The 23,274-nt window shown below is 37.2% G+C and overlaps 1 protein-coding gene across 1 annotated transcript; it reads left to right on the forward strand.

Annotated features, from left to right (window-relative positions):
- The first annotated feature begins 3,539 nt into the window (after nucleotides 1-3,539).
- pias1b (protein inhibitor of activated STAT, 1b) lies at nucleotides 3,540-23,106 on the forward strand. Its single transcript, XM_026287482.1, has 14 exons — nucleotides 3,540-3,563; nucleotides 10,860-11,304; nucleotides 15,382-15,466; nucleotides 15,785-15,832; nucleotides 16,187-16,277; nucleotides 16,611-16,745; nucleotides 16,841-16,946; nucleotides 17,212-17,285; nucleotides 17,601-17,761; nucleotides 18,033-18,163; nucleotides 19,245-19,431; nucleotides 19,703-19,842; nucleotides 20,496-20,536; nucleotides 20,705-23,106. Exons 1-14 carry the CDS (start codon nucleotides 3,540-3,542, stop codon nucleotides 21,020-21,022), a joined length of 1,986 nt encoding a protein of 661 aa, XP_026143267.1. The 3' UTR covers nucleotides 21,023-23,106.
- Nucleotides 23,107-23,274: the final 168 nt, after the last annotated feature.

Raw genomic sequence — 23,274 nt, forward strand, 5'->3', positions numbered from 1 at the left:
TTTTAGCTTAGTAACTGATTTTACTGCTACTTTAGTTTCTATCTCCATGTATTGTTCACGACAACAACTTAGTAGATGAGTTTGATGAAGATAAGGTTATGTTGGTTCTTTCCTCTCATTCCACCAGCTCGCCTTCCAGTACAACATCACAAGTAATGAGACCCACTTTTACCAATTCAGGAAACTTAGTGTAAAAATAAATGTTCTGTCTACATAAATACTGCTATAATGTAGTCAGCTGTATAGGTTTCTAGAACCTTGCTATTTTGGAATCTTAATAGCTAGGTCACATACATAGAATTTTGCAATTATACCTAAATTGGCAATCTATTTTGTTGATTTGTACTTATAGAATTGGTTAAGGTTAGGAAGACCCCCCCCCCCCCCCAAATAAATAAATAAATAAACATATTACCACAGTCTCTGGTTTATCAATTAAAGTCTTTGCAATCATGTAGTACAAATAAGCAGAATCATTAGATGCAGAATTGTTATTATTATGGCTTTGTTCTGAAACAATGAAAAAACAAAATAAAACAATTTGATGCTAATACAACTAAACCAAACTGGATAAAATAATAAATCCACATTTATTCCCTCCCGAGTTTGACTGCACTGCTACAAGAAAAAGGAAAGAAAACGTCCGCGAAAAGTCGGAATAACAATAAAAGGTGTGCTTCTGCCATCTAGTGGACATCCATAGACTAGAAAAATAGGATTCAAAATAGTTATTACACTCTGAAACAAATGCGGAATATTTTCACAAGCATTGTTGTATAAAGCTGAAAAATCAAGAAGGCAATGCTTCCTTAACGTGCCTGCTTAAAAGAGTGTTTGATTCACCCTACACGCATATGTACTACAAATGTATTCATTTGTTTAGGCTGATGGGATACAAAGTAAATGGCCTAGCAAATAGCCAAACAGCAGAAATGTTACAAATAAAAGTTATTGGTGTTAAGATTAGATCAGAGTTCAGCTGTCAAACTCACATATCCGTGTTTTATTTTTTATTTATCAAAGCCAGCCAAAAGATGTAAAGGATTTTAGCATTGTTTAATATAAATGCATATTATATTTGGTTTAGATATTGAAAGATGGATCATGGTTGTAAAAAAAAATCGCCAAACTTTGTTTACAATTTATTTTTTACATTTTTTAAATTAGATTTGTGGAAATGACTCGGACTTCCCGTCATTGAACGCAAATCCCATCCGATTTTCTGGAAATAATGTACCGTTACCTTTTTGTTTAATCAATACAACAAAAAATGTATGAATTGTATAAATTGATAAATCTAATCTGGTTACAGGAGATCTGGTCGATGCCATATATTGCATTCAGGCAATGAGAAATCACGTAATCCGCGCGCTACTTTCTGAACTAGAGAGGGATTCCTGCGAGAAGGGTATTCCTGCACAACCGGAGGCTGCAGTTACAGGACCGCAATTCTGTGACCGCAGCTTTAGGACCCTAGTATTTTTGTGACAGCGCCACCTACTGTACTGAATCAACACTAATTAAAGATGGACGACGTGGACAGCAATCAGACGGTGAGTATCGATATTTAATTAAGTTTTATTTTATAACGTTTAAACGGTGCAAAGTTTACATAGTGAGAACTGCTACCTATGAATTAATAATTAATTCCCACCAAATTAAGAATTTGTGAGCTAGTTTTATTAATTACTACGACGTTAATTCGTGGCTATGATTTCATAAATCCTAATTGTGTTTTAATGACGAAGAATTATAAGTGAATCTAGCCTGCACATTAATTCAACTTATCAGATGACAAGAGCATGGTTGATGTAAGGTTTGTAAGATTTACCTGCAGCTTAATGTATTAGTGTGAATATTGGCTTAATAGTCGTTGTTTTACCATATTTGTGTATAAAATATATTTCATAATTAAACTGCACTGACTGCCTAGTTGCCTGTTGTTTTGGCATTATTTTGCAATGATAAATGAGGCATTTGGAAATTTTTAAAGTTTTTTACAATTTGGCCTAATCTGCAGGTCTACTCCACATACAGTTATACATTGCTATCATGTGTTAGTTTCTGTCATGTTCTGCATGGCCAATATGAAGTGATTTTATGGATTCGATTAGGCTCATTGTAGGAAAGATGATTAAAAAAGGCATTAGGGATATTTTCATGATCTCAAAATACTCTAACAAGTACACTCTCTCTTTTCCAAGATACATATAACAATCCAAAAAGGGAGATCCCTGCCCGAATTGAAGAGATGCACCACATGCTGCAAGGACTTTCACTTTTCATATATATATATATATATATATATATATGTAGATTCACACTGAAGGCATCAAAACTATGAATTAACACATGTGGAATTATACATGGAATTATATACATAACAAAAAAGTGTGAAACAACTGAAAATATGTCATATTCTAGGATCTTCAAAGTAGCCACCTTTTGCTTTGATGACTGCTTTGCACACTCTTGGCATTCTCTTGATGAGCTTCAAGAGGTAGTCACCTGAAATGGTCTTCAACAGTCTTGAAGGAGTTCCCCGAGAGATGCTTAGCACTTGTTGGCCCTTTTGTCTTCTGTCTTTGGTCCAGCTCACCCCTAAACCATCTGGATTGGGTTCAGGTCCGGTGACTGTGGAGGTCAGGTCATCTGGTGCAGCACCCCATCACTCTCCTTCTTGCTCAAATAGCCCTTGATGCCTTCAGTGTGACTCGACAATTTTCATAGTCATGAAAATAAAGAAAACTCTTTGAATGAGAAGGTGTGTCCAAACTTTTGGTCTGAACTATAATATATATTATATATATATATATATATATATATATATATATATATATATATATATATATATATGTATGTATGTATATAAATAAACGTTCTTGAATCATTCTTGTGTTTTGTCTTGCCTCTCAACAACTTTTAAAATATTGGCAGTAATTTAGTGACTCGATACGCTGATTCCAGCTTTAACTTACCTGATAATGAGCTAATTCACCTTAAGGAAGTGAATCAATATACTGTATAATTCAAGAGACTTTTCAAGAGACAATTCAAGACTTTTAAGGTTCTTCATTTTTTACAATTGTTTTAACATTGATATACATCAATTTTACAAAATTGACATTTCATTTATATTTTGTGTAAATTCATGTTTAAATTTAAAATTGTGACTCAAAGCACACTTAGTAATTAAACTCTGCTGCATTTTGAATCAAAAATCACATTTAAAAACAAATGCTACTGAGATTAATATATTGATGCTATATACAAAGTAACGTGACTGCAAACTAAACCAACAGGATACTAGCAACTGCGTTCCTGAAACTGCAGCCATCGCTATATTGGCCAGTACGGTAGGTGGCGCTGTCAGGAAAAACTAGGGTCCTAGAACTGCGGCCCAGATCTGCGGTCCTGAATCTGCAGCCTCCGGTTGTGCAGGAACATACTATTGATTCCTGCACATTTGAACCCGCACGCGTCCTGGTCACGTGCCAAGACAACGATGAGCGCGATCACGCTTGCGCCAGAGAAACAAGATGGCGGAGAGTGCGGAATTGAAGGTAAAGTATAACCCACAAATTACTTTCAATACAGCCTTTATCCAAGACATGTTCGGCAATGTTTTTCGTCCGACCCTTTCCTGTGATTTACTTTTGAACGAGGCGCCGTTCCGTATTTAATTTAAACGCGCTCTTTGAGCAGTTCTGAGGCCGGTTAAAGGAACAGTGTTATTGTTGTGATGGATCCAGCTAGCTGCCAGCTAACCCGCACAACTGTCTGTCTGCTCGAGTTAAAATAGCTGTCTTCCATCTGAATTAGGATATTTATATTGCTAATTGTTGTTTTAACGTTTAAATGAAGGGATTAAATGGTCCATGGGGCGTCAGAGGAATCGGTCGTAAGTGTGAAGCAGCATGTGGGTGGTGCGTAGGCTGCTAACAGCCTGGAGATTCGGTAACGTTACTTTGGCAGTTAGGACTTCAGTTAACCTGATGCATTTAGAAGAGCAGACCAATGCTCAGACTCATGACCTAAATATCTGACAACCAAGAGTGAATTTTGGACATCATAGACACGTTTGAACCTTTGAATTGAGTATGTGACATCCAAAAATACTGTCCCTGTTTATACAGCACCAGATTTTGATGCACTATCGACAATGGCCTGTTTCTTTTAGTTTCACTGTGATTTCGTAGGAAGTCCTGCATTGAGACAAAAAAAATATATATATGTATGTGTGTGTGTGTGTGTGTGTGTACATTTTAATGTCTTTTGTCGTTGTTGCTTATTTTGATGTGATTTGATTGTGCTTGATTTTCCCACTTACATTTTCTTGTTATAATCATGATGTGGATTCGTAGTTATATTAAATTCATTTGGTCAGCTTGCTATAGTGTTATTTCTTAAGGAGAGAAACATGTTGACCTCTACTGGCTTTGATTCTGTCACTTAGACAGTATACTGTCAAAAGTACATGTTAGTTAATTTGAAAGAGTTATAGATCAGACCATTTGACAACAGTATTTTCCAAAAAGAGAAGACGAGGCACCATACCATGCCCCCTTATATAGTAGATTTTTCTTTTTCATAAAATTAGTAGCTTTGTTTGGCAATGACACATTTTACCATGATACTCTTGTTGGCAGTAATAAAACATATATTTTGCAGAGAACAAAATGACCTTTACTGCTGATAATCCAAATAACTTTTTTTGTTTGTTTGTTTGTTTGTTTTGTTTTGAGCCGTGCGTTTTGGATTTGACATTATAGGAGGCATTTCCTGTTCTCTTTTCAAACAATGACACAAACAGTGAGCCACAGATTTAGTTGGAGTAATAGTTGTCTATAAATTTTAATTTCAGTTAAATTTATATGAAAGTGTTAAGTGATGAAATATTGACATTCTCAGATAATTTATTTTCACCTTTTGACTCCAGAATCAGGATTTTTTTTATTTGTTTTTGTTTTATGTTCAATGACAGAACCTTTTGACCCACCACTGTCGGAAATAACTCTTCTAATAAAATCTTATCTTAAGATGATAATCAAATGTACACCTGTTGTAGTACTTCTAGTTAGTGTGTTATTGTGATTTTAATACTAGCTTTTGCAGTTGCATTGCAAACCTGTATCATAATGTTTCATGTATTATTTAAAACAAAAATCTCATAGTTTAAACCACTTCCTGGTGCTTAATGAAACTGGTGATTTTTAAGCATGAATTCTCTTATAGTTTGATTTATTTTATTGTTATTGTGCATCAGTGCATTTGTGGGTTATGCAGGAAGGAAGCCTGCTTCATGCAGGTACCAAAATTACATCCTTTCAGAGAAGTGCCTCCTATGGTTATGTCTTTATCATAACTGAATCAAGGCTTCTGATAACCACACTTATTGAAACTAAATCAGTAACCTTACTGTTAATTCAGGCAGTTGTTTAATTAAATACACATTTTCTGAGAAGTAGTGTACTATTTAGACCATTGGTCTCAAACTCAATTCCTGGAGGGCCACAGCTCTGCACAGTTTTGCTCCAACCCTAATCAAACACACCTGATCCAGCTAATCAAGGTCTTCAGGATTACTAGAAACTTCCAAGCAGGTGTGATTTGGAGCTGGTTTCAGCTAAACTTTGCAGAGCTGTGGCCCTCCAGGAATTGAGTTTAAGACCACTGCTTTAGACTGTTCTTAATTCTTAATCAGACCATAGAACAGAGCCTGCTATTGTATTGCTTTGATGTTTTTGGAAGTAGTGCTGGAATTATCTGAGAGCCTAAAAAGATATTCTATCATCATTTATTTACCCTCATGTTGTTCTAAACCTGTAAGCGGTTTCTCTCTTATGGTGCACAAAAGAGAAATTCTGAAGTCTGTGCTAGTCACTCACTCTTCATAATGAATGGGTGCAAAAGCTTTCTAGATTAAATTTCTGTTTGTTTGTTTTTCTTCTTCTCAAATGTCTATAAAGTTTGTAGTGCAGCAGAGCTTCGGACAGCTTGAGTTTGATTCCTGGACCTTTCCTGATCCCACAGATTTTGTGGAAACAGAAAACGCACAACAACAAAAATGCCCCCTAAAAATAGAACTTCAAAGAATGTTTCAGTTTTCTAAGAAAATGTTTGTGTTCAAATGATTGCAATGGCTGTTAAACAGTGGATCATGAATTAAAGTATAGCAACCTGCAGGGTTCCCTCGGCCATGTAAACCCATGAAATAACAGCTAACTTTCATTTCTTAGCTTGGAAATATAATAAAATCTAAAGTCATGTACATTTATATAGGTCTAGTCACCTTTTATAGCATTTTATACAATATTGATAGTTTCAAAGCAGCTTCTGGCTCTCCAGGACTGACTTTGTTCGAATATGTTTTGCAAGGTGTCTTTTTCTTTATATATTTATAATCTCTCACTGTGGCTTTTTAGAAGATTTTTTTTTCATGATCTGTGGTACTTGTTTTTTAGCTGCTTAGTTGATTAAGTGAAAGTGAAGTGACGTGTGGCAAAGTATGGTGACCCATGCTCAGAATATGTGCTCTGTATTTAACCCACCCAAGTGCACACACACAGTACCTTAGTGAACACACACACCATGAACACACAACCAGGTCGTGGTATTGAAGGTGGAAGAGAGTTCTGGTTATTCACTTTCCCCAACGACAATTCCTGCCAGACCTTAGACTTGAAACGGCATCCTTCGAACTACATGTCTGATTCTAACCATTAGGCCCCCACTGCCTGAATGGACTTAGCTTTTATAGAAACCTTGTCTTCAGCATCCTGCTGCTTAGTAGAGGTATATTTAGACGTGTGTTTACAGACCCAAGAGCCAATTTCCCATAGGGTATCTGTATCATTGATCTGTATCACATTTCAGAAATTTGGGGTTAGTAAGGTTTTTATTTTATTTTTTAGCTTTTTATTCAGAAAGTACGTATTAACTTGATCAAAAGTGACAATACAGATATTTACAAAAGTTTTTCAAGTAACACTTGCTCTTTTTTTTTTATTATTATTCAAAGAATCATGGAAAGTATGTCACAATTTTCACAAAAGTATTAGCCAGTCCAGGAAAACTGTTTTAACATTAATCATAAAAATGTTTCTTAAGCTCCAAATCAGCATTTTGGAATGATTTCTGAAAGAATGATGCTGAAAATACAGCTTTGCCGTTTTCAAAAAAAAAAAAAAAAAAAAATATATATATATATATATAGTACAGACCAAAAGTTTGGACACACCTTCTCATTCAAAGAGTTTTCTTTACTTTCATAACTATGAAAATTGTAGAGTCACACTGAAGGCATCAAGGGCTATTTGTTGTTATTATTAGTGTTCCTGTAGCTCAACTGGTAGAGCGTTGCGTTAGCAAGCAAGCTAGCGCAAGGTTGGGGGTGTGGAATGTACTGTAAGTCGCTTTGGATAAAAGTGTCTGCTAAATGCATAAATTTAATTTAAATTTAATTTTTTTATTTATTTAATTTTAAATTTAATTTATTTGACCAAGAAGGAGAGTGATGGGGTGCTGCGCCAGATGACCTGGCCTCCACAGTCACCGGATCTGAACCCAATCGAGATGGTTTAGGGGTGAGCTGGACCGCAGACTGAAGGCAAAAGGGCCAACAAGTGCTAAGCATCTCTCGGGGAACTCCTTAAAGACTGTTGGAAGAACATTTCAGGTGACTACCTCTTGAAGCTCATCAAGAGAAAGCCAAGAGTGTGCAAAGCAGTAATCAAAGCAAAAGGTGGCTACTTTGAAGAACCTAGAATATTACATATTTTCAGTTGTGTTAATTCATAGTTTTGATGCCTTCAGTGTGAATCTACAATTTTCATAGCCATGAACACAAAGAAAACTCTTTGAATGAGAAGGTGTGTCCAAACTTTTGGTCTGTACTGTATATATAACAGAAAACAGTTATTTTAAATTGTCATAATATTTCACACAATACTAAAAAGAGGCTTTTTCCCCCTTCTTTTAAAAAAACATTTGAAAAATCCTACCGACCTCAAACTTGTGAAGGTGGACTTAACATGTAGCTGTGAAAAACCATAAGGTTTAGGATTCCTTAGAATCTCATGAAGATGCCTGAGTGCTTAATCTTCAGGAAGGTTTTTGCACAGCTCAGGGTCCACTTCCTATTCCTTTGTCTTCAGGATTATTGGGCTCTAATGAAGAGAATGAGCTCATCCTAATAAACCATTTACTTAAGAGTGTTTGGTCCTTTCTTCCTGATCTCTCAGCTAGCTCACTGTTGTCTAGGGGCTTCAACTGTTGACCTAGAGTCCAGACTTTCAGACAGGTTGTGGGATATTCATTTGCTTTTAGAAGCATGAAAGAAAAACGTTCTGAAACCATTCTGGCTATACCAAGCTTCTTGATCTCTTCTAGGTTTATACTAGGGGGCCTTTCCTAACTACAGTAGGACGAGAGCAAGAGTCTCATCATTTGTTTATTTGTGTTAGGAGGTGGGTGGGTGGGAGGAAATTAATAAAGTGTGAGTATTTGTGTAAACAGTCCAATTGGCACTTGGCAGTAAACTGGGGAGGGGACTCTGGTCTCTCTGAAGTGGAGAAATATGAGCCTCTGCGGTTCTCTTGTTTTCCCTGGAGCTGTGCTCCACTGCTTTTGTTATGAAAGCTAACTGGCCCAGACTAAGGCTTGATCTTCCCTTCCCCCACTATTGCACCCTCTTCACCTCTCTACTTGTCCATAGATTTTAATAGAATCCAAATGCCGGTAACATCAACACAGCCCTTTATATTCTCAGAATATCCAAGAACGACAGGGGAGGTAAAGTCTGCACATGAGAAGTGGTTTTGATCCCACACATGTAGGTGCTAATGTTTACATATGTGGTCAGACGCCGTACATGAGGGCTGTCACAATTACAGGTCTGCATTGCAAAAAACAACAACAACACAATGCAAATGTTAACTTACTACCTAAAAATCCTACAAAAACCTGACTTGTTTTGCATTTGGCAAAATGAACTTATTGTATCATCACTGACTTGCCTTTTGGCCAGTATGACTATGAATGACTTTTGGTTTATAATGAACACTAGCTGAAGCTAATTTAGTGCTAGTCGGTCTACATTGTGTATAAAGCGTATAAATCATAGGTCCTATGAACTGACTGGATAACCTCATATTAAATCACCATCATTGAAAATGAGGCACCTAGAAACTAGTTACCAAGAGTTAGGTTGACTAATGTTTGAGTAGAAATGATGACTCTGTGATTTCACCTTGGAGATATCTATCTGTCAGTAGTCACAAAATCTATTAAAAATACACCACTATATAGAAGTAAAAAAAAAAAAAAAATTTTTTTAAAAACAATGTATGTTTTTGACTCGATTGGTACACACTATTTTGGGTATCTCATGAACCGATTGCAATTTGATGACGTCAACGCCTGACCATGTACATGATGCGTGCCATAAATGATTTTGAGCCCCAGTCATGTCATTGCCAGTGTGAAAATGCTATGACAGTTCGAGAAACAATTAAAAATTAGCATTTTGTCATGTATGTTTTGCATGATGATATGATGAATGGATGGTTCATTTTTAAAAGCAGTTTCAGTGACGTTAGAGCTGATCTGCGTCTCACTGCACACGTCTGTGGTGCGTTACGTCTCCACTTGAACCGGAGCTGATCGCAGACGCTCTAGTCAATTCTTGTGTTTATACTGCACCCGCGGCATGTTTCTGAAGCAGCTCTCCATGTTTCTTGGCTTAAAATAGTCTTTTGTGAGTTGGCACAGCATGGAGAATGGAACAAAACCTTGTGTGAGTCGTAAGGGATAACGGTAACATAAGCTGACCGTGGGCTGCTTTTAAATGAGCGTTTATTTATAAAACAAAATATCTTCTCTGGCCATATTAGCCTGCTCAATAGCATTTATCTGGAATGTCACTGTTTCTGTCACTGCAACTTCTCAATCAGGCGAACGAACAAACATACACATACACAAAAGATATCATCTGCCTCATGAAAAAAAATGTTTTGTTAATATTTGCATCATTTGTTATTTATTTTATCCACCTTCTACACACCCGCATATAATCAGAGTGCATTTTATTACCCAACCCATGAATTATCCCCAGCCCACTTGGATATATGAAAAGCTAAATAAATCTCCATCACTGATCCAGGCTGATCATGAGGAAAATGGTCTGATTCCGATCCCTGGCTGATCTATCGATGCATCTCTACTTGTTGCTAATTTTGGCTACATTGTCTACATTGTGTATACGTCATATAAATTATAGGTCCTATTGAACAGACTGGATAACTTCATAATAAATCACCATCATTAAAAATACCACGAGTTAGGATGATTTAATGATTACATAGAAATGAAACCATTACAAGATTTCGTCTTTCATATGTCTATCTTTCAGTAGGTATAACATGTGGAAGTTATTAGTCAGTATTCAATTCAAGTTTTTTTGTATAGCGCTTTTTACAATACAAATCGTTACAAAGGATCTTTACAGAAAATTACATTTCTACAATATTTAGTAGTAGCTTATAAGTGGTGACTGTCAGTTTGTGCACGTATGACAGGATTTTTCTGAAAAATTAATACAAGACGTAGTCAGCCAGATGATGAACTATTAACAGCAATTATTATATGATGCAATCACACTTGTAGCAATATTTGTTAGTTCTGTTGTTGATTCAGGGTTAGTATCATCTGGGGTCCTCTGAGAGGTCAGCATCATCTCTTCTCAGGTGTTCTGGATCCAGACTGGAGCTTGTGTAAATCGAAGTAACATATAAAAAAATAATATATACATATATTTGTATAATTTAACTCCTGTTTGTTCTATAATTTTTTTACAACAGCAAATGGTGATGAGCCTCCGTGTCTCAGAGCTTCAGGTTCTTTTGGGTTATGCTGGCCGCAACAAACATGGAAGGAAGCACGAACTCTTGACCAAAGCTCTACATTTGTTGAAAGCCGGCTGTAGCCCTGCCGTGCAGATGAAGATCAAGGAGCTCTACCGCCGCCGCTTCCCCACAAAGATGGTGTCCCCGACAGACCTCTCCCTCCCTGGCATACACTCCACTACTAGAGGGGCTCCCGCAGGCCTGCCTGCCAGCCTGACACAGCTGGGATTTGATGGGCATGGCTCACCGTCTCTACTACCTGTCGCACTGCTTGGGCCGAAGCATGAGCTGGGCCTGCCCCATCTCACCTCCACCCTTCACCCAGTCCATCCAGACGTCAAGCTCCAAAGGCTGCCATTCTACGATGTACTTGATGAGCTTATCAAGCCCACCAGTTTAGGTGAGTAATAGGAATGATATCTAACAGCTGACTGTTTGATTATTAAGGTTGAATAGTGTTTCTACGGTAATGAATTTAGAAATGCAGCTTTTCAGAGAGTATACATCTTGGTAAAGCCATTTCCAAGAAATTTTGTCTCTAATGTCATCTCTTTTGAAGCATTATCTTTGTCCTGAATGAACATTAGCAGTTTTGTTCCACTCTGTATTGCAGTGTTTCTGTACAGGAGTTGCAATAAAAGTTACCAGGGATTTTCCGACTTTCTGAAGTCATAGAGAAGGGGTTTTCAGACTGTGGGTCGCAACCCACTTATGGGTCACAGAGTGGGACAGGGTGGGTCGCAGGGTTGCAGCTGAATTTGTGTTTCAATGACACACACTCACACAGTTCAGTTTAGGGCTGCACGACATACCAACATTAATTACGAATTGCAGTATTATACTGATATTTCTGAATCGATTTTTTATTTTTATTTTCCCACTATTTTTAATTGTTCCAAAAACCTACTTTTTCGATCTCGTCCTAAACCGTTTGTCTGATTCTAATCCAAAAGTGGCTCAGATCACATTCAGACCATGCTGGCAAAAAGTTATGGAATTCAAGTTGATTAGTTAAACCGTTCTCAAATAACACGCGAATTAATTCGACGAAAAGCATGCAAAAATGGACCTGAGGATGTATCTCCTCAACGGTTTGGTGTATTGAGACTAAATTTGTGTGTTATAACAAGCATGACCTGAGACTGCCTGCAATGTTTTGGCACTGTACCACTGCATATTTTTACTTATAACTTCTGAATTGCTTAGCCAAAAATCACAAGGTGCACATGACAAGTCGAATGATACCTAGTTTTCCCATGTCAGTCATTTTGGGCATTGGCCATTTAGAATTTTGTAGTAAATTGCTACATTTTACGAACGCATTGCTGTATCATTACGAAACTTGGTATGGATCATCAGCACAATGCACTGAAGGAGCCTGAGAAGTTTCGAGGCAGCGCCACTTAGTGGTAAAATCTAATACTCACTTGATTATAACTTTGGGTGTGATAAACTTATTTTCATGGGACTCACCTTTGCAGACTCCTGAATCCTTGCCGAGTCCAGCAATTGCAAGCATTCCAGGTTTTGCCTTATGGTTTGTGCAACATTGCATTTTGGCTTTTAAAAAACATTTGCCAATATCCTAAAAAACGTTACTCTGAATGACACAAAACCACCATAGTAAATTCGGAAACAAAGCGTGCCCATTATACACTAATGCCCAATTGCCAAAAATGTGATAGTTAGTGGCAAAGTCAACCATCATTCTTTTTTTTTTTTTCTCCTCTTGTATATTAAAATCTGTAACACCAAAACAAAAATAGAAAGTTCACCAAATTGGACCCACGTATGTATATACACACTCTGACACATAAAAAAATTTGGTGGGATTGTGCCTCTTTGTGGCGCTATAATTGAACAAAACATGAAATTGCCATTGACTACAATAGATGATTATGATATAAAATGCCATATTTTATGAATGCATTGGTGTACCATTATGAATGTTTGTATGTACCATAGAGACCATGACCTGAAATTGCCTCAAAGTTTTGAGACAGTGCCACTTTGTCGTCAAAAGTTGTAATGAAATTTCAAATAAATGCTAATAGCTTTCTCTGAATTGTGCCTATTGTAATGAGACTGGTATTAAAAGATCCCTTGTGTCATGCTGAGAACAGTGATACCAATGTTGCCATAGTCAGCCAAACTTTGTCCACCATTTAGATTTTCTTTTAAAACCTACTTTTACAGACTCATCCAAGGCTGTTGGTCCGATTTTCACCAAAATCGAATCTTATCATCTTCAGACTATGCTGACAAAAAGATATGGATTTTGTATTGATAAACAAAACCGTTTTTCACAATACTACAGCAACGAATTTAAGGCATGATGCCAAAATGACACCTGACGCTGTATCTGCAATGCTTTGGCATATTGACACCAAACTTTGTGTGTGCCATTCTCAACTCCAAAGGACAGAACATACCACATCGATTTGTTAACCTTTTTTCAAACGTGATATGCCAACAAATCATGTTACTAGAGGTTGTATTTATGGTTTTTCAGCCGTTTTGACTAAGATCATCCTAAAATGGCTTTAATTACTAATTTCTGCACTTGGTCTGATGCTTGCTTCTGTAGTGCTTGGCCCTGTAATTGCTGCTTGCAGCTATATTATTTTTATTATTATAGGCAAAGAAAAAATAACATTATTAACCTGTATTTTTTCTAGGCACACCAGTTTTGAAACAATAATAATGCAGATGAACGCAGGAATGGAAACGTTGAAATCAGCTATGAGTGAACCGATTTGATAGATTTTTTTCATTTTCAAGCCCTGATTAGGACAGCCCACCTACTAGTCATTTTTGTAAAAACTATATTTTTGTACATTCTTTAAAGGCAATCTAGGCCTCTTATGAAGACTTCCCCTCCCCCACATATACAAACATAAAGGTGCTCTTCAAGTGATTTATGGCTTATCAGATTGGACAAGGGCCACCTGTGCTATATTTAGTTGTCCAGCTCCTGCTAAGAATAAAAGGCCAATATCATTGAAGAGGATGTGTCATTAAGCACGGAGTCTCTGTTAATGCCTTTTTGTTTTGATAGTTATCTTGTCAGCAGGTTTTTTTAAGTGCATGCCTGTTTTTTATTCTTTAAAAGAAAATGAATGCCAAAGTAAATACTCAGAATATATGTATTCAGACAGTTATGCCAAACGGCATCAAAAATGAATTGCAGTGAGTGCAGTTTGAATCAAATCTAGGTTCTTAACCAATGCTTACCTCATTTTGGAGTGAGGAAGCAGGTTACCTTATTTCAAGTTTAATTTTCTTACAAGCACTCTTATAGAGTTCAATTTATGTGGAGATTGCCATATATTGAGTGCTTTTCGCTATGCAAGGCAAAGAACCCTGTAACCTCAAATTGCTTTCAGGAAACACAATGGTCCTTCTCCCATATTGAGTTGAAGCCACTCGGACTGAACATTCTTTCTAGGTCAATGTGATGAAAATGATTGGTGAAATCTGAGTTGTGTTTGAGCTGAGAGAGCAACCAGTGTTGATGGATCTTTTGCGCACCAGAGAATTGGCTCACGTCCTCTCCTTCCTCACGAGTACAGATTAACCATCTGCCAGCTTCTCACTGTTAAACTCTCTCCACTTTAAGTGGAATAGATTTTCCTCTTTCACATGACTACTCAAGTGGTCAGTGTGCAGAAAACGCACCTCTCATTTCAGTCTCTTTCATTGAGTTCAGCCACCTGTGTGTGTGGTGTGGAGCGGAGCGCAAAACGAGGTGCGGAAAGAGCTTCCTCTTATCTCTCTCACTCTCTCTCGCTCCTGAAACCCGTGCTTCATTTAAGGAGATTGGGTTATGTAGCCCCAAGTTATTTTTAGCCATGTTTCAGAGTTTGGCTTTGAACTAAACTGCACAAGCATTTAATGTAGTTCCACAGAAAAGGACCAGAAACCTTGTTTCTGTAACTGAGATGATGCTTTGTTTTTGGTTTGACTATAATTACTTTCAAGGGTGCTGTCAAGAAAAATGCAAATATATGTTATATAACCAAAAGTATGTGGACCAGCAGAAACGATTTACATTACAAGGAAACTGGTCCTCCCTAACAGTTTCCTTTACAGTAAACACACCAGACTTAAGCATTTATTTAGGACTGTAAGAAACAGAAAAGACCCTCTCCATACATTTGCTACAAAGTCGGCAGCACACAGATCTCTAAATGTCATTGGTATGCAGTACATATTTTCAAAATTGCTACATAAATGACTAGTTGGTAAGCTCCCTGAACTGAAATGCTTTTCATTAGACAGTGACATTTTAAATGGTAAACACTTTGAATTCCTTATTATTTGTATCAGTGTAATATGATTGTAGCAATGAAAATGACTCCCTAGCTTGGCTGACCTTTCCTTCACAGAGTTCTTCAACTCTCATCACTGTCATTTTATCAATCGAGCGATTGGTTCACCATCTTTTACAATCGTCTCCTCTCTTTTTGTTTTACAGCCTCAGACAACAGTCAGAGGTTTCAGGAAACATGTTTTGCGTTTGCATTAACGCCTCAGCAAGTTCAACAGATCAGCAGTTCAATGTAAGTGTGTGTGTGTGGGGTGGGGGGTGTATTAAATTACATAGACGAGGTAATGTGGTTCAAGTGCTTGAAATACCCCAACTAATTTTGAGCTTGTAATAAATTAGAACTAAAAAAGCTATTTCGGCCAGAACTGAAAACCTGCTGAATTTAAAACGGCTGTTTAGCAGTTTATCTTGTCTTTTTATATATCTTTCATAGCAGACAATAGTGCTAATCAAACGTGCCCAAGCGAGCGATCCTGTAGAATGTCTGGTATGCTTTTCTCTCCTACGCTCCATCACACATTCCTTTACTCCCACCCTCTTGTCTCGACAGGGACATCTCTGGGACCAAATGTGACTTCACCGTGCAAGTACAGCTAAGGTATGAGAAGACAACAGTTTCCCACAAAAAATCCTCAATGCTCAGCTGGATTGAAAACATCCAGCAAAATAATTATTTAAAGAGTCTTTTTGCTTTCCCCCATTGTTTCACTGTTATCACAAAACCTTATGATAATGTAAAACTTAGTGTTTACCATATAAAATACCAAATTCTTTGCTATTTAAAGTGTTGTGCGGTTGAATAATGTATTTGAATGTGTTGTCTATTTTCTGATTTCCTGTGTTGAGGCTAACTTGCCCCCATTTTCGTAGCTTTCTTTTGTTTGGGTTAGTGAGAGAGTCTCGGAATTCTTTCCCACACATTCCTAAAGAAATCTCAACACATATTTTTCAGGTTTTGCTTATCAGAGACAAGTTGTCCTCAGGAAGATCATTTCCCACCCAACCTTTGTGTGAAAGTGAATGGAAAACCCTGTAACCTCCCTGTGAGTCTGGCTTTATTTTTGGTCACAAATCATCAGGAATCTTTCAGTCCGTCTGCGAATGACAGACAAATTGTGTGAAACCATGATAAACAACATACTCATATTTATGGTGTAAGGAAAATATCTCATTACGTTTTGCTCAGTTTCACGAGTAATTAAATGAACATTTTTTCCAATTTTTTGTTTGGCACTTAAACTAGACTTTTAAAGGTTTTCAACATCTGTCTTTTTCCTCAACTTCTATTATAACAAAACATATTTCAGATTCAAACATTTATCTGTAGCTTATTGTTTTATGTGCCAAACTCAATGACTTTTTGTGGTTGTCCTCAGGGATATCTTCCCCCAACCAAAAATGGAGTGGAGCCAAAGCGGCCGAGCAGACCCATCAACATTACCTCCCTGGTTAGGTTGTCTACAACAGTTCCCAACACCATTGTTGTGTCATGGACATCGGAAATCGGAAGGGTAATAACCATAAATCTATTTGAAATCAATTTCTTTTGGATTTAAATTGAAAACCATCTTCAGAATGTGTTTTAAAAACTGTGTTGTCCATACAGAGTTACTCCATGGCAGTGTACCTGGTCCGACAGCAGTCCTCCTCAGTTTTGCTACAGAGACTACGGTCAAAAGGCATTAGAAACCCAGACCACTCAAGAGCACTCAGTAAGTTAACTTTAGACTTATCACAGTTGGACTGAGCCTCTATATAGCTGAATGTCTTCCACTTCAAGTATTTTGAAACATTTTCACTATTTTGTTTAATTAAGCGATAGTGCTTATCAAAATCAAATGTTTTTCCAATATCCTGTAAAGTTATAGAGCTTACTTGAGCTACCTGTTAGCAGTGTGTGAATTTGATGGGAGATATTCATTCAGTGTTGTGAATCAAGTGATGTGACTGATTCAATGTTTTGTTCTTTCTCTTCAGTCAAAGAAAAGCTCACGGCCGACCCTGACAGTGAGATTGCCACCACCAGCCTGCGAGTCTCCTTGCTCTGTCCGGTGTGTAATTGACCCTCAACACTGAATAAAGATTTTATTCTCTTCAAAGTGTTCTGTAAAACCTATTTATGTTCCTTCCGATTCAGTTGCATTAATCATTTTGTCAGAAAAATAATTTCACCAAGGCCACTGAGCCCTCCTTATGACTATCTGACTTGCCATAATGTGTTCTTTGTCAGTTTAATCATTTTAAGTGATGTGGAAAAAACCCACAAGCGGATACTATTATATATTCATCATTCAGTTATAAAATTTGAGAGCAGTATGTGGCCATAAGAGGTATGCTGACGTGTCCATCTGTGTGTAATTGAACAGCTCGGGAAGATGCGGCTGACGATTCCCTGTCGAGCGCTCACCTGTTCACACCTGCAGTGCTTTGATGCTACGCTCTACATCCTCATGAATGAGAAGAAACCCACCTGGGTGTGTCCGGTGTGCGACAAGAAAGCCCCATATGAGCACCTTATTATTGACGGGTCAGTGCTGCTCTCACCGTTTATACCTGTGATTGTGGGCCACCTTAAATCTGCAATCACTTCAAATCTTTTTTTTTTTTTTTTTCTTTTTTTTTTTTTTTTCTTACTTTACACTTAGTTAAAATTTCAGTTCAAAATTTAATGCATCCTTACTGGAAAAAAGTATTATTTTCTTAAAAACAACAACTTTTGAATGTTACTTTATGCCTGTAAATTGGGAAGTCTTGGGAAAGGTGTTTTTTTTTTTTAAAGTATGTTTGTTTCTGAATAGGTTGTTCATGGAGATCCTGAGCAGTTGTGTGGACTGTGATGAGATCCAGTTTAAAGAAGATGGTAGTTGGGCTCCTATGAGATCCAAGAAGGTGGTACAGGAAGTGTCAGCCTCGTCAAATGGCATTGAAGGTATTACAACAAAGACTGTTATACTTCTTAGGAGTTATGGAGACAATAGACAGTTGTGTTTCAGTCCTGTGTTTCAGTAAAAAAATTTGAATGGGGTGTAATGGTTCACAAAATTTGTGGTTCGGTTCGATACGACTGTGGAGTCACAGTCCGGCTCGTTACAGGGTATATTGGTTACGTTACAATGTTGGAAATATTTCTGTTTTAAACGATGAATGAGAGCCAATGGATATATATAACACACACACACACACACACACACACACACACACATAGAGTTATGCCAGTGAGTGCTTAATCTCAGGTAATTCACTATAGAGAAAGTAAAAACAGACTGATGGAGTAATGAAAGAGCTTTCAGCAATTGATGCCGCATATTCTCTCAGAGATCTACTTCCACATGTGCTGATAACGCTATATAGCTAACTATTTCCATTTATTCCCTTAATATTTCTTATATTACATGGTGGTAAAAAATGAGAGGAAACATATTTTGTGTTAAACAGGTTGTTTTTGAAAGTCGGTGCTTAAAATAAAAGCTTTTTATTTCATTGATTTTTATTGATGAGTTTTGACGGTTGGTGTTAATCTTTTAATTGTAGGCCTGTAATTGATTGTATAATATACCTGTTTTAAAATACTTGCTTTTTTCTTCACATTTTAATTGAGGAGTAAATAGCCTAATCTTTTGTTATCCTCGCAGCACATCATTTATATGGTAATTATTGCGGGGCAATTTAATTGTAATTTTTATTTAATAATAAAAGTAACTGCATAATAGGCCTAATAAAAAATAAGAATGTTACAGGCCTACGTTAATTGGAAGTGGCAAATATTTTAATATTGCCAACAGTTGATGTTTTTGACAAATCTCTGGCTGTCGTCGATCCAAGATCATCGTCTTTCGATGCAACCCAGCAAGAGGAGGTTCTCGCTGTGCCTTTCGCAGTGCAATGAATCGAAAGCCTAGTACCGAACGTTCAATATGAATACATTTATCGTTACACCCCTAATTTGCATGGTACAGTTTTAAAACTAGTAAGTTCATAGTGAATCAGTTTTTTATGCTTCTCTTTTGAAGACTCTTGTAGGTCAGTAATGTCAGACCACAGAAACAGTTCGTCCCACAGCAGCAGCAGTAGCAGTAAGAAAGTGGAGGTGATTGACCTGACGCTGGACAGCTCCTCCGACGAGGAAGATAATGACGAGCCTCCACCTAAAAGAGCCTGTCCATCTCTATCACCAACCTCCCCGCCTGTCAACAAAGGGTGAGAATTTACTTTCCCTTTATTTTGAACAGTATATCTATTGTCTTAACATTTAAACCAAAAAAAGTTGTTGAAAGATGCTTTAAAAGGTATATTTGTGAATGGTTTATTATAAATGCCAGTCGATTTATATTTTGTGGAATAAATTCACTTTCAAGTGTGGTTTTAAAACTGTTTTGATGATATTTTGCGCCATTGTATTTGTTACTTAAATAATTTTATATGATTTTAATAACTGACTAGTTTTCCTAATTGTTATATTTTGCTGCAGAGTGTTAAATCTGCATCATCAGACGTCTCCACTGGCCCGAGCTCCCAGCATGCCAGCAATGGAGACAAACTACATCCCTCCCCCTCCTCCTCTCCTCCAGGACTACCGTCACTATTACCACACACCCAATGACCTCTCAGGTACTGTCGTCATTTCAATAATAGAATATTTTATGTAGAGTTCGTGCTCATGTGCTTGCGTTTTGAATGGGTTTGTAACATTTTGAAAGAATTTGACATTTCTTTCATGCTTCCAAGGCTGCTTTTTAAAATCACAAAAACAGTAAAAACTGTATTTTGAAATAGTATTACTATTTTAACATACTTTTAGATGGAATATATTTCTGTGATGGCAGAAATCATTTTAATTGGCTGATTCGGTGCTCAAGAAACATTTCTTATTGTCTGTGTTGAAAACAGTTTTGCTGCAAAATATTACTATGAAACCTATGAAACCCTTTTTTTTTTAGGATTCTTTTAATGGAAAGTTCAGAAGAACAGCATGTATTTGAAATGGAAATCTTTTTGAAAGGCTTAACTTCCACGTTTGAGAAATTTAATGAATTCTTGCTAAATAAAGGGGTGTATTTCTTAAAAAAAAAAAAAAAAAAAAAAGACTAACCCCAAACTTTTGAAGGATAGTGTAGTCATCACTGATTGTAATCCATTATTTGCTTTGTATAATTTAAATATTTAATCTTTGTATATTCAGTCTAGGATTTGTTGCAATTAAAAATATTTAATAAAAATATTAAGCAAATTCATGCCAAACAACTTCTTTTCTTGCTCTACAGATCTGAATTTCTTCTCATTTTTGCAAGGGGACAATCACCAGGTAGGTCCACTCTCTGACACAGCAGCTAGAGGGCAGCGTTGTGCTCAAACAAACGTCTATGTTTAACTAAATCTGGTCTGGATGGATTAGATGCACTAGGGCCAATATCTAACATTTTTAATTAAACATCAGCATAGCCTTAAGCTGTTCATCTCTACTTCTCTGCAGCATTATAACATGGTCATGGCCGCTGCCGCCGCAGCCTCTGCCTCTGCATCAGCATCAGAAGACCACGAGCTGCTGCTGAACCGCTTCATGCCGTACGGTTCTTCTCAGCTCTTCCTGGAGCAGTCGGGGACAGCGGCGAGCAGCTCTCTAGTGCCAGCCAATGGCAGCGGGGGCAGCAGCAGCGGAAGCAGCAGCAGTCTGGTGTCCTCCAGCAGTCTGAGAGACAGCCACCCACACAGCAGTGTGTCCCGCTCGCGCTCCGACACTGCCGCATCCGTAATATACGGCTCCATCCCCGACGTTATTTCACTGGACTGACCCTGCCGGGGGTCCCGCAAAAAGACAAGCCTTTATCACAAACAACAGGAGGACACAGAAGGAGTTTTGTGCACTCGTGATCAGATTTAGATGTGAATAGGATGGAAGGTGGGAAGAAGGAAAAAAAGAGAACAAAGACTTTTGTAAAGAGAAGAATAAAATTACTGTGTACAGAGAAGAAAAATCTATTTTCAGTTTTACTTTTGTATATAAACAATAGGACGCTGCCTACTCAGTGAGTGACTTCAGTTGGTATTTTCTCCATGGATACTGAAGATGTTTTTCACTGCTCTGTGTGTGTTGTTCCTTGATTCTATTATTCTGTACCTTTTATACTTTTTTGCTATTTTATTTCACTTCAAATAATTATTTCAGTCAAAGTAATAGAATGGCAGTCATCGTTATCATTTTAATTTCGAAGACTCTTTCCCTCAGCCATTGTTTGATCAGCGAGGGGGAACATCAAGTTATTTAATGCCATTATCCTGTGCAGGTAATTTATTATTGCTTAAGTTATGTAGGATGTATGCTGTACAGAAGCATTCCCTTATGCCAATACAGAATCTAGTCATGACATGCTTGAAGAGTGGACAGAGGTCACGTCTTATTCCAGTTGCACATTCTTTCTCATCCATCACCACATTAAGTATGTAAGAAGTGAAGTTTGGTTTCAGTGCCCAGATTTGCTGGTTAGTACCTGAGGTAAACTCTTGTACTTTTTTTTTTGATGATGTTTGTCTGAACTAAACCTCAAAAGATGAGGTGTGGTTCGCAAATCAGCGCTGAGGGTATCAGACGCTATAGCATACCTCATTTAGTTTGTTGCAGATATGACAGAACGATGTTGCATTAGCCGTAGTGCAGATTAATCATTTCCTCAAAACGGGAACCTTACAGAAGTGTAATATCCCTCGCCAGCAGACCTTACGATCCAAATTTGGTCCCAATATTCCAGCTATCGAACACCAGTTAACAGCTTTGTGTAAAAATGGCTAAACGCACTTGCCATTTCCATTTGGTGTCTCCTCCAGTGAATGTCGTTGTTCCATTTTAAATGTCGAGAACGCAGTGTATAAAATGTCATTTTCTCGAGGTCTGTGTGGTTTGGGCTTTAGGTGGGCTACAATTTATAGATTTTCAAAGCGTGCTTGGAAGGTGACCTTATTGCAACATAATCTGTGCTGTCTTTTTTCGTCTGTTTAAAATGTAATATTTATTTAATCTATATATTATATTTTTACTATTTGTTTGATCACGCATTACTTTCATGCATTTATTTTAAGAGCTCTTAACACTTGCTTTGCATTGTACAAGTAGCTAATTATGTGTCTGTGTCTCTCTTTCTCTCATATTTGTACTATATGAGACATCTGAGGCACTAATTCCACAATCATACTTGCTGTGTCACATTCAACTTTGGTTGAAATTAAACAGGATAAACAGGATAGCTGCGTGTGTGCATATCCTCTGGCTGCATTGTAACGTGACCGCAGTTTGTCATTGATTCTCATGCATTAAAAAAAAAGGATGTGGAACAGCTAATGTTAGGCCTGGATGAACATTAGCACACTTTTATTCTCTTGATGACAGCCAGTACACAAAAGATTCCACTAACCTTTCTAAATAAGTGATTTTTGTCTCCAGTGTTGCAAATTAACAATTGGATTGATCAACCCATGCTTGTTTAATTTATGTATTTTTACCTTTGCACTGAGTTACCTGATAGCACACAAAATTGAGACCGCCATCATTCTACACAAATTGCCCCTTCAACATTGCACTGAAATCATACATTTCATGTGCCCACTGATCCGCTACATCCTTGAAGTATACCACTAGACAGTCAGTCTGTTATAGCTGTACCAGTAACTGGCAAGTATGAACTCTCTGCCTTAAGTTCTTCTCTTACTGTATGGTACGCTATGAGAGAAATCATTATGTACAGGAAACCAATACCAGTTTGTACAAAATATTATATTAATTATTTATTATTTGAATTGGGATACATTGTTTCTTAATGAATGTTACTTGTTTATGTAGAGAGCGGTTTAGCTGTAATAAAACAAATACATTAAAATCTTTTCTATTTCTGTCTTATCTGTATTTTGGTCTTCTTTGTTTGACCTCTGGTTGCAGAAAGAAGGTTACTTTTTATGCTTTTTTCTGGGTGTAATGAAATCAACTCTAATAGGAAAAAAAGGTTAGTTCTCAGGTGTGCATTGGGTGCGTTATTAAATATAATTTTAAACTAT

The sequence above is a fragment of the Carassius auratus genome, chromosome 18 (genome assembly GCF_003368295.1).
Source record: "Carassius auratus strain Wakin chromosome 18, ASM336829v1, whole genome shotgun sequence".
Taxonomy (NCBI): domain Eukaryota; kingdom Metazoa; phylum Chordata; class Actinopteri; order Cypriniformes; family Cyprinidae; genus Carassius; species Carassius auratus.